Genomic DNA, 13,201 nt, shown 5'->3' with positions numbered 1-13,201 from the left:
TGGGCTTCCTCCAATATCCAAAGACATACCAGTTGGTAGGTTAATTAGTCATTGCAAGTTGTCCCATGTTTAGGCTAGAGTTAAATTGGGGGTTGCTGGGCAACACCACTGAAAGGGCCGAAGTGCCTATTCTGTGCTGTATCTCAATAAATAGATAAATAAATAGAAATTTAAAAGGCATTCAGTTCCAAGAAACAGTTACAATAACATTTCTTGAAGATTAGGTTGAAGACCTATATGAGGCTTGAGATAAAGTTAGCTTGTGTTGTGAGTAATTCATAAAACCTAACCAAATGGCTATTCAAAAGTCTTTCCCTCTGCTTCTCTCATTCTCATACAATCAGACAATCTCAGAGAATCTTACAGTATGGGAGGAGGGGAGAAATTTGACCTTTCACGTTTATACTCGCTCCTTAAAAGAACTGCCAAATTAATCTCATTCCTCTGTTGAAAAGGAAATTATATTATAAATAGTAGTTTAAAATATGTTGTCTTTTTAAATATTGGGGAACATGTTTACTACTATTTATAGAAAGAAACAAAACATTTTTGATCTTATTAGAATATATTGGAATTGCCTAGCCATTTCACCTTCAATTTTACACATACAGAACGCTAGAGAAACTCGGCAGGTCAGGCAGCATCTATGGGAATGAATAATGAGTCAATGTTTTGGGCCAAGGTTCTTCACCAGTAGTGAAAAGGAAAGGGGAAGAAGCCAGAATACCTTATGAGAGGAGAATAACATGGGATTCAGGCAAGACTTGTGAAAATGTGTTCTTGGTAGATAGTGTGGACCGTGTGACAAAAGGCCTGTTTCTGTGCTCTATGACTTTTGACTATTAAGCGTAGGAAAGTTAAATTAAAATCATGTTAGTTCACATGTCATTCAGTCATGACTGGTGAGGCACAATATGGTGGCCTTTTAACTTGGGTATTTCACTTTTAATTCTCAGAGGTCCCCCCTTGGTAAATTCATTTATTTTCCTTCCTAGAGTTCTTTGATTTGCCTTGTTTCAAGTGAATACATAAAGTCCAATGAATAATAATATCCTTTTATTTTAATAGAAGATCTTCCTATTAAGTCAAATTCAAAGCCAACAGCACTAGGCTTTCTGTGAACTTCTAAAGATCTTTGTGGACAAGAGTCTTTTAAATGAGTTGATAAAATTCGACTTGACAAATATCTTGAATTGTTGTGACTCCATATGTGAAAGATAATGAATTATTGGTTCTCTTTACATGAAGCAATTGAAGATGAGTTTGAGTTTGCCCTGGGAAACCAAACACCAGCATTTCTGAGGAAGTGTGTGTGTTATATCAGGAAAATTGCTAACATTGATCGTCACGTGAAGAATCCAAAAATGGGCCGATACATGGACATCATAGAGGTCAATGGAAAATTTATACGAGATCCAGTTGCAAGTGAGAAACTTGTGAAGCTCAGGGATGAGTTTATTCCTACAATTGTTGCCTCTTCCAACCTGCGAGTATACACATCCATCACCCACTGCGATATGAAACTTGGATATTCAGAGAATGTAGAGAACCACTATGTTGAAGGGCTTTGTAAGCAGTTCTATGATGATATGATTGACATTATTCAATCAACAGTTCAACAGAACTTTGATATTGAAACAGATGCACTTTACGATGAAGTGCTGCAGCACTTGTCTCTTTGTAAAATGTACGCCTCTTTCTACCAATACCGATGTGAGGCCTTGAACCTCATACACAAGTACGTACGACCTTGTAAACCAGGACAGGTGAACCCACTTGTAGTGTATGGTGGACCTTGTACAGGCAAAACACTTCTACTGGCAAAGGTGGCACAGCAGGTAAAAACAACTTATCTATTTTTTGCGCCTCTATGTCTGATGGTTTTATTGGATGCGGCAAAGTGTATTTGCATTACCCTTGTAAATCCGTGTTGAGTCAGATTAAAATAAACATAAATTAAATAAAAATAAACTAAATTGGAAAGTCAGAATTAAAAAGGTTCCACCTTCAGTTACCAGATGTTATTTTAAGTCTGTTCATGTCAGACTGGATGAATTTTTCTTTAACATTCATTGTCATACAAAGATATAAGAATATACAGTAAGAACATAAGACTCCAAGACTGGCCATTCAGATTCTTGCGCCTGCTCTGAAATTCAGTAAGATCCTGGCTAATGTTTTAAATCAACTCTTCTCCTAATATCTAAAATTTTACAGATGTAATAATTCCAGAGATTCACCATGATCCAGGTGAAGAAATTTCTTTTCAACTCTGTCCTGAGTGGCTAACCCTCAATTTGAGACTGTGGACTTGGTTCTGGACATCCAAGCCAGGGCATCATCCCTGCATTGAGCTTGTCAAGCCCTCCATCAAAAAATTTGTACATTTCAGTGAGATCACCCCTCAGTTTTCCACATGATCTGTTGACCCACATCCAAGGGTTTAAACAAGATGACTATTTTGATAGTAGATGCACTCGTTGAAGGAGACAGAAAACAGGAAACTATAGACCAGTTTGCCTGACATCAGTAGATAAGAAATGCCTGAATTTATTATAAAGAAAATGGTAAAAGTACACTAAGAACATAATCATTGGTAAAGTAATCATGAATTTATGAAAGGGATATCATTTTTGATAAAGCCATTAAAGTTGTTTTGAGGGTATAAGTAGCAGATTCAAGAAGAATGTAAAAGTTGGGGTAAGTTTAGACAACCTTAGATAAAGTGTTACATGAGATTATTAGTCTTGGGCTTAGGTTGAAGACTTGGTTTGTGGATAGAAAAGAAACAGCAGGGAGCAGTGCATGTGTTCGCATTGGGAAGTTGTAACTGATGGCACTGAAGGAAATGGTGCTGGGGTCCCAGGTGTTCACAATCTATTCCAATGATTTGAATGAGATCAAGAGAACTAGATCCAAATTTTCGCCCTTAACACATGACCTCTAGATCTAGTCACACACAACCTCAGTGAAAAAGCCTACTTGCAATACACTATCTAATCCCCTCACAATTTTGAATACCTCTATCAGACTTCCCCACATTTTTCTATGCTCCAGGGAATAAAGTCATAACCTATAACATGGGTGCTCAAGTGCTAGCAACATCCTTGTCAATTTTTTCTGCACTTTTATTGACACCTTTCCTGTAGATAGGTGACCAACACTGCACACAGCACTCCAAATTAGGCCTGACCAATGTTTTAAATACAACTTCAAATTGACCTCTTAAGTCCTGTATTCAATACCTTGATTTATGAAGGTCAATGTGCCAATAACTTTCTTGAGGACCCTATCTACCAGTGACACCACTTTCAAGGAGTTATGGTTCTGTATTCCCAGATCCTTCTGTTCTACCGCACTTCTCAGTGCCTATTGTGCAAATCCTACCCTGGTTTATCCTTCCAAAGTCCCACACCTCATACTTGTCTGCATTAAATTCTATTTGCCATTTTTCAAAGCATTTTTTCCAACTCACTCAGATCCCATTGCAAGTTTTGATTGTCTTCCTCACTCTCCAGTACAGCCCCATCTTGGCAGTATCGCAAATTTGCTGACCCAGTTTGCCACATTATCATCCAGATCATTGATATAGATGACAAACAACAACAGACCCAGCACCAATCCATGTGGCACTCCATTAGTCACAGGCCTCTAGTCAGTGAAGCAGCCAACTACTACCACTCTTCTGCTTCTCTGCAAAGCCAATGTCTAATCCAATTTACTATGCCATCTTGAATGCCAAGCAATTGAACCCTCTTGACCAATTCCCCACATGGACCTTGTCAATGACCTTGCTAAGGTCTATGTAGAAACATCCACGGCCATGCTTTCATCAAATTTCCTGGTAATTTCCTTCAAAAACTCTACTAGACATGACCTACCATGCACAAAATCACATTGACTTTCCCTAATCAGTCCCTGTTTATCCAAATACTTATATCCCTCAGAATGTATCTCAATAATTTACCCACTACTGATGGGCCTACTCATCGGCCTATAACTTCTTTGCTTATTCTTAAAGCTTTTTTTTTAAACAATAGAACAACATTAACTATTTTCCTAACCTCCAGTACCTCATCCGTGGCTAAGGATGTTTTAAATATCTCTGCTATGACCCCGATAATTTCTGCACTAGCCTCCCACAGGGTCCGAGGGAACACCTTGTCAGATTCCCATGGATTTATCCATTCTCATTGCCTCAAGTCAGCAAACACCTCCTCCACCGTAATCTGTACAGTATACAGCCCATGGCCTCACTGCTGCTTTGTATCACTTCTATAGATTCTATGTGTATCTCCTGAGTAAATACGGTTGAATAAATCTGTTTAAGATTTTACCCATTCCTTTCTGCTCCATGCGTAGATGATTACTCTGATGAACCAGAGGATCAATTTTGTCCTCTACTATCTTTTTGCTCTTATATATATATGTGGAAGCCCTAGGGATTCTCTTTCATCTTGTTTGCCAGACAACATCATGCCTTGTTTTAGCCCCCCTGATTTCCTTCTTATGTATACTCTTGCGTGTCTTATATTCAAGTACCTAGATTGTTCCTTCCTGCCTGTACCTGCTATGCACCTCCTTTTTCTTAAATAGGGCCTCAGCATCTCTCGAAAACCAAGGTTCCACAAACCTATTATCCTTGTCTTTTATTCCAACGGGAATATAAACACTCTGTACTCTCAAAATTTCACTTGTGTAGGCCTCCCTTTTACCAAGTACATTTTTGCCAGAAATCAACCTGCTCCAATCCACACTTGCCAGATCCTTTCTGATACCATCAAATTTGGCTTTTCTCCAATTTAGAATCTCAACCCAAGGATCAAACATATTCTTTTCCACAATTATCTTGAAGCTAATGGCATTATGATTACTTGATGCAAAGTGTTCCCCTACACAAACTTCTGTCACCTGTCCTGTCTCATTCTCTAAAAGGAGATCTAGTATCACACTCTCTCTAATTGGGACCTCTATGTACCGATCAAGGAAACTTTCCTGAACACATTTGACAAACTCTATCCCATCCAGCCCTTTTAAAGTAAGGGAGTCCCAGTCAATATGAGGAAAGTTATGCAAGAGTCTGCAATCTCTCTACAAATTTGCTCCTCCAAATCCCATGGACTGTTGGGTGGTCTATAATATAATCTCATTAACGTGGTCTTCCCCTTTCTTAGTTCCCCTCATATAGCTTCAGTAGATGAGCCCTCCAGTCTGTCCCACCAGAGCACTGCCATGACATTTTCCCGCATTAGAAATGTAACCCACCCCCCTTTAATTGCTCCCACTCTATCATATCTAAAACCATGGAACCGTGGTGCACTGGACTGGCAGTCCTGCCCCTCCTGCTACCAAGTCTCACCAATGGCTGCAATGTCATAATTCCACATACTGATCTATGCCGTAAGCTCACTTGCCTTTCCTACAATACTGCTTGCATTGAAATATAAACAATTCAGAACATTGGTCCCACCATGCTCAACCTTTCGATTCTCGTCTTTGTAAGCAGGCTGAAGAACGTTTGTCCCCACATCCACTCCACAACCTGCTCTGGCACTCTGGTTCCCATCCCCTTGCAACTCTGGTTTAAACTCCTTCACCCTAACTTGCAGCACTGGTGAACACTCCCGCGAGGATATTAATCCTCCTCCAGTTCAGATGCAAACCATCCCTCTGTACAGGTCCCAATTTCCCCAGGAGAGAGCCCAAGAGACCTGACTGCTGTGGCCTTCCTATGCTAGGTCATTTCCCCCCAGCAACAGCATCCAATGCTGTATACCTTTGTGGAGAGGAATGGCCACAGGGGTACTCTGCACTGGCTACCATTCCCCTTTTCCCCTCCTGACTGACACTCAGTTACCTGTGCCATGCACCTTGGTGGTAGCTAACTCCCTGTATGTCCTGTCAATCAACGCCTCAGCCTCACGAATGATCCAGAGGTCATCCAGTTGCAGCTCTAGTTCTTTAACAAGGTCTGAAAGAAGCTGCAGCTAGATGCACTTCTTGCAGGTGTAGTCATAAGGGACACTGAAGGTCTTCCTGCCTTCCCAGATCCTGCAAAAGGAGCATTCCACTACCCTGCCTGGCATCCCCACTGCTTTAACGTGGAGTACTGACACGTGGAGTACTTTTTACATGATGAGAAGTAGAAAAGTATTCATGTTCAGAGGAACCTAGATGCTTTTGTTATACGAGTCATGAAAGCTAAAATGCAGGTACTGTAAGCAATTATGAAGACAAATTTTATGTTGACTATCACTACAAGAATTTATAAGCACAAAAATAGAAATATCTTGTTCTACTTGTATGGAGTGAGACTGCATCTATAATATTGCGCACAAGTCTTCCTTCCTGAGGCAAAATAGGCTCCCAATCACAAATTGTATTACATTGCATAATATGGCACCAGACTGTGTTCAATCAAACCCACACCCCTTGTTCACTCCCTGCGGAATCTCGGAGTCACTCTGTGTTTCTCAGCTCGCAGCTCCTGATGTCCTAGAGGCCTCTTGCAAGGCAGAGCACCTGTCAACAATGTCCTGGCCTCAAGCAGCACAAGCTGTCCAGGGGCTGCTCTGCTGGTTTCTTGATTGCTTTACTGCTCCACTGCTTCGAAATGTCCCTTATGTTCAGGTATATGTGGCAGTGAAAATACTAGAACCCATTTTTAAAATCATGGTTACAACTCACTTACAATTTCTTAATACAAATTGATAGATTTAACATTTAGTAATGAAAGGGAATCCATGTTTTATAAATCTATTAGACCTTTTTGAGATTGTAATTAGCAGAAGTAAACACAGATGTATTGTGCTCAAATGATTTCAAGAAGCATTCGATAAGGGCTCATGAAATTGGAGGCAAAATATTAGCAGAGATTGATAATTGGATGTAAAATATTAGCAGGAATTGAGAATGAGTTAACAGATGGGAAATGGAGAATATAAATAAATGGATCATTCTCCAATCAGCAGGTAGTAACTGGTGAGATAACACAAATATCAGTGCTTGGGCGTCAGCTATTCAACAACTATATGAGCGTCTCCAGTGAGTGACTGAGAGTAATGTGTTCAATTTGCTGACCGTGGGAGATACTACAGAATATCTGTGTGAGTGATGTAAGAGGCAGCAAAGGTATATGAATATTTTAATAAAAGAGGCTAGAGCATGGTAAATGAATTATAGGGAGTACAAGCATGAAATTATTCATTCTGATGAAAAAAATGTGTAATATATTACAAAGGAAGAAAGGCTGGGAAATTATCACAATTAGAGAGATCTGAGTGCCTTTACAGAAATAATAAGATAACATGCATACAAGCAATTAGGAAAACAAATGGCATGTTAACTTTTATAAAAAGGGGTTAAGAGTGCAAATGTAAGATGGAATGTGATTATATTATTGTTGAGATTACACCTGAAGTATTGTATAGCTGTCCTGGACACAGAACCATTTACTTGCCTTAGGGAGAGTACAATGGATGTTCACTGGGTTGATTGCTGAGATATTAAAACTCCCTGAAGTTTAGAACAAGAGACATCTTGAAATATAATTTTCCTTGGAGGCAGATAAACGCTAAGAGGATGTTTGCCCTGACAGGAGAGCCTAGAATTAGACAACATGGATGAAGAATAAGCAACCTAATATTGAGGATTGAGAAATATTTTTCAAAAGATGTTGGGTCTTTGGAATTCGCTCCACCAGGGACCTCTGAATGTTTGACTGTGACTATATTCAAGACAAAGATGGGTAGATTTTCAAATATTAGTGTATAGATGGGGAAAAGACAGTAACCTAAATTTTGAAGTAGTTGATCAGCTCTGGCGGAATAAATGCAGCAGACTGAATGGTCAGCTCTTAGTGTCACTTTTTAAAATTCCTGTATATGGTCACATGCTGCCTTGTAAACAGAAATATCACAATTAACTTTATCCCAGAACCTCTGGTTCAGAATTTCTTCTCAAGGAAAATCAACTGGTAGGATCACACCCCAAAAAAGGAGGATAGACAATTTTTCAATTATTTTCGTTAAATTTAAATGGATGGCTGTTTGATTGGGCTCGATCGAAATGAGATTCCAGCCACCCACATTGTGTCCCTAGCGGAAGAAACTATAAATTCTTGAATTGCGATTTTCAGTCTTCATTACCTGCCAACCTTCGACTGCCTGCATCCAGCGAATCATTTATATCCAATGTATGTTCTCTAAATGTTCATATATTGAGTAATAGAAATGAACATTAAATTATTTTATGTGTTCTGAACTATAAGCTCAAATCTTATGACACTGTTTTAAATTTCAGGCCTATTCATGGCTTCAGGAGGAAATTGGCCCCGATTCTGATCCAGTTATAACTGTGAGATTTTTGGGAACAACTGAGTTAAGTACAGAGCTTAAAACCTTACTGCAAAGTCTCTGTGAACAATTAGCCATTAATTATCGATGTCTCATACATAGCTATCCTCAAAAAGTACATGACCTGAAGGAATTATTCATTAATCTACTAAATGAGTCTTCCTTTCATCGACCACTAGTGTTAATTTTTGATGCTCTGGAGCAATTGTCAGAAGGGGAGGAAGCACGCAGATTGTGGTGGCTTCCCATTCATCTTCCTCACTCAGTACGTGTAATATTGTCGACACTACCCAACAAGCACAGTATTTTGCAAAAGCTGAGATGCTTGATACCGAATGACATTAACTACGTTGAACTGCCACAGCGTGACAGGAAAGTATGCAGCCAAATTTTGAAGTATCAACTTCTGCAAGTGAAAAGAAAGGTTACCTCAGGTCAGCAGATCTATGTCAATGAAGCCTTAACAAAGTGTACACTGCCCATGTTCGTTAACCTGATTTACCATGAGGTCAAACAGTGGAGATCGCACAAGGATGTTGATGACACTTCACTTTGTGGAACAGTACATGAAAACATTGAGCACCTTTTCTGGTCTCTTGAAAATAAGTGTGGATCAAGACTGGTCTCGAGAGCTCTTGGCTTCATCACAATGGCCAAAACCGGTCTGAGTGAAATGGAACTGGAAGATGTCCTTTCACTTGATAACCATGTCCTTAATGAAACCAAAGTGAACTCTGGGCTTCAGAATCCACTGCGGATACCATATTATTTCATTGCAAGATTGAAGGAGGAGCTGTGTGGATACTTGGTGGACAGGCAGGTGAGAAGTGTGACACTTCTGGTTTGGGCGAATCGCCATCTGCATCTGATCGCTCAGAAATTGTACCTGCAGAATGAGGAAGATGTACATGAAATGCACAGTATCTTAGCAGATTACTTTTTAGGAGTTTGGTCCGGGGGGAGACCGCGGTTGTTTCATCCCGAGCGAAGTCAAATCCAACCTCTGGACAATAACAAGAGTGTGAATGAGGAGAAACAGACTGGCGAGAAGACCTTTGATCGGCAAGTCCCTGAGCAACCGTGGGTCTTCCAGTGCAATCCACTGGAACCTGATATCTTTTTTGTGAATCATAGGAAAAGCACTGAGCTGCTGCATCACCTGACGAGGAGTGAGAGAACAGATGACCTCATGTACAGTGTGATCATGAATTTCAGCTGGTTGTACACCATGATCAAAATTGGTCACCTTGACAAAGTCCTTTCTGACATAGATCTTGCTTACAATTACTCACAAGAGAAAGAACTGAAATTTCTGGCAAGGACTCTGCGAAGCATCAAGCTGAAAGTCTCAAAGAACCCAAGCTCACTGTCTGCTGAGCTGCAACAGAGGCTTTTGCCTGTCATTAGCTCTTTACCAAAGCTGAGGCATCTTCTATTAGAGTGTGACAAAGATGGTCCAAAGTATTGCTCGATTGTGCCTTTGCATTCCTCCTTGGATGTGATGTACAGCCCTGAACGACTCCCATTGACTAGCAGCCATGCACACGTGATCGAGGTGCTGCCAACGTCAAGCCCTAATGTAATCATTGCTGCATTGGAAAATGGTTCCATCACTACCTGGGACGTGGAGTCACAACAGATTCTGCGGCAAATTACGACTGCAAACTCGGCTGTGTTGGGGATGAAACTTACACACGATGAGAAATACCTGGTGGTATCCACAACAAAAAATACATTGCTGATATATGACAATCATAATTCATGCCAGTTATCGGAGGTGGAGATCAAGGGTTCCAAGCACTGCATTGCGGGTGGAGGCAACTGTTTCATATATGGCTTTACTTTATCAATTAACCATGCCCTTGCATGGTTGCAGGGTAGTAAAGATGTGCAAGTGATTGATTTAATTTATGGGTGGCCTCTCTACCAGTTCCATTGCTGGTATGAAGTTACTTGTGTCCAATGTTCTCCTGATGGAGTGTATGCATTCTGTGGGCAGTGCTTGAACACAACCACCATTTTCCTCTTGGGAAGTGGTGAAAAGCTCTCCACAGTGACATCAGAATTTTCTGGGGGATATGTAAAATCTCTTCTCCTTCTGGCTGCAGTTCAAGAAATGGTGATGATTGATAATGAAGGTAGCCTCTCTGTCTGGAACATAGATGAAATTACAAATCCTCAACTGATCGAGGACTTTGACTGTAGAGGGAAAGACAATGAAGTGGTGAGCCTAGAGCTGTCAGAAGACCAAAGCTCAATCCTCATCTGTAAGGCTTTCAGCATTGAGGTGTTAGACACTAACATTTGGAAGGTGACTGAAAAGTTCAAAGCAAAACACAATGAACGCTTCATATCAGCAGTCCTTTCTAAAAACTGTGACTCAATTATTGCTTCAATGGAACACATGTCATCGATATTTGTGTGGCGGAGAGATACTGGACAGTGTATGGCAAGTCTGCAGGAGATTTCAGGAGCCAATGTAAAGCTGGTTAAATCAAACCAACACAATTTGCTACTGTCTTTGACAAGCAATGGCATTCTCTCTGTGTGGGATATAGACATCATAACAGCGATCTCGAACATTGACAAAACCGGGAAAGCAATTCAAAGCCTTCTCCTGCCAGGCAAAGGTGAACTAATTTACACACTGGATGGCTCAGAGTCTGTATATAAATGGAGTTTTAGTACAGGATATATAGAAGCTGTATTTAAACACGAGAGCATTGTGGAAAACTGTGTTCTCACATCATCAGGTGAGCTCATGGTCACATCCGATGACAAAGGCAACCAATACATCTGGCACACTGTTACCGGAGACAATGTCTTCCGCATCAATGGGCAGAGGATATCTCAGCTACTGATTACACATAATGATCAGTTTGTAGTCTCCCTCTGTAACCAAGGTATCTCTCGCGTATGGAGGCTGTCCACTGGTCATAAAGTCTGTAATATTCTGGTTCCCATGCAGAACGCATTTATCACATACCCTAACACCTTCGTAATTGGTGTTTCAAAAAACAAATTATTGGCTGTCAGTTTGTGGACAGGAAGCGTTACAAAGAAGTTCTGCTGTGACGATGGTACAACCATTGTAAACTTCAAGCTGATCCCTGATTCTCCAGACTATGTAGTTTTCATTACATCAGCCGAAACCCTCTTTATTTGGAGTGTGACAGAGGAAGCGGTGTGCAGACGTGTGCAGCTTCCAAATAATTTCCTAAAAAACCTGGAGGATTTTCAGATATCTCCCAATGGGAAACTGGGAATTTTGTCACGTGGCGATGACAACATTAACATCATGGATCTGCACAATGGGAAGCTGCGTCTTGTTCCTGCCACTGGAATTATTTGGCGTCAGAAACTTTCACGTGATGGCCGTTACCTGGTGTACATTTGTTTCAGAAACTGCAGTGATGATATTGATAATGAGGCTGTGTCTAGTTTAATAGTGGTCAGGTTAGCTGATGGGAAAAATATTGGAGCATGCTCACTTTACAAGACCCCAGCTTTTCTGAGTCTCTCACAGCGCCATCTGAACATCATTGTGGGCTTTGATGACGGCAGCATTGGAACCTACACTGTCGTAGACCGAGTTGACGCAGCCTTAAAAATTAAAATAGCCACATCAAACAGTCGACATATTTTTAGTAACCCATCTCGGCAAATCAGACCTAAACGTGCAAATTTTACATGCAAGCACATAGCAGACTGCGTATGGAGAGAGTCTACTGAGGTTTTTGCCAGGGATAGCCCAATTACAGTCTCTGATTCATGTGAAACACAGGAGACGACACCTACCAAAAAGCAACCTTACAGTTCTGATAAAGCAGGTTCAACATTACAAATGGACTACAAATGTCAGAACTTCACAGCTGAAAGCTAAGCCATGTTTTTGTGTGTGCAAAAAGAAAGTGTATACAGAAAAAAGTATTTTAATATGCTGGGTGTAATTTTAAAAGTCACTCAAAGATACTTTGGTTTTATTACTTTTGAGAAGAGTTATTCACTATTTCAAGACGACAAGTATCTCAGGAGTAAATTAAAACTTTTCCATTCAAAACAATTTTCTTTATTTGGATGCTATAACTTTTCCTGACATTGTTCCTCTGGTTGATTCTTGGCAGGCTCATTATGGATATTAATATATGTGCATAATTATACATAATGTTTTACCTCTTAGGATTTCTGGGTAAATGATTTAATCCAGCCTGATATTTCTCTATTAACTTTAAATAGTACTATCCTGATTGAAATAACTGATGTAACTTGTTATCAGATTTTTTTTAATGGGCTTTACCAAGTCAACCTTCAATTCCTAGCAGGGACGGTGTCTGGAACTGGATAGAATAAATGAAAAGTAAACTGATGATCTGATCAGAATATAGGAGGTAACAACAGTGAATAATTACATTGATTACTTTGTTTCTTGGTTTTCATCTTTTTTTTATAAAGAAATTACACTTTCTAAAATACAAGCACAGTGAGGTGAATAACTTCCAGCTATTCTCTTGGAAAATCCAACTCAGAATACCAATTTTTACAGCTTTCAGATGTTGTTGTTCTCCTTCTTAATGCACACTTGGGTATTGTGAATTGTTTGAGCTCTCAGCTTTCCACAATGTTTAATTCATAAACGAGAAAAAGTATTTGTTAGACAAAGCATTCTAAGAAAATTATACATCTAGAGATGCTTCAATATTCTGGTTGGAGTCTTGTATGATTCCTCCCATTTTTGTCAACTGCAACCATTTTAACTTGTAAAAAAGAACTTTATAATGTCAGATTGTAATACATCAAGGCTGTTAAGAAATTGAACTTTCTAAATATAAAAATAGTGAATATTAGTA

The 13,201-nt window shown here is 39.8% G+C and overlaps 1 protein-coding gene across 1 annotated transcript in view; it reads left to right on the top strand.

Annotated features, from left to right (window-relative positions):
• LOC134343446 (NACHT and WD repeat domain-containing protein 2) overlaps positions 1-12,237 on the top strand; it is a 163,539-nt gene extending 151,302 nt beyond the window's left edge. The window contains 2 exon segments of the mRNA XM_063042151.1: positions 1,249-1,838; positions 8,302-12,237. Of these exon segments, the coding sequence (XP_062898221.1) occupies positions 1,249-1,838; positions 8,302-12,237 (4,526 nt within the window).
• Positions 12,238-13,201: the final 964 nt, after the last annotated feature.

Source organism: Mobula hypostoma, chromosome 3 (assembly GCF_963921235.1).
Source record: "Mobula hypostoma chromosome 3, sMobHyp1.1, whole genome shotgun sequence".
Classification (NCBI taxonomy): Eukaryota; Metazoa; Chordata; class Chondrichthyes; order Myliobatiformes; family Myliobatidae; genus Mobula; species Mobula hypostoma.
Note: the sequence above shows the minus strand (reverse complement) of the source record. Positions and strands in the feature narration are given on the sequence as shown.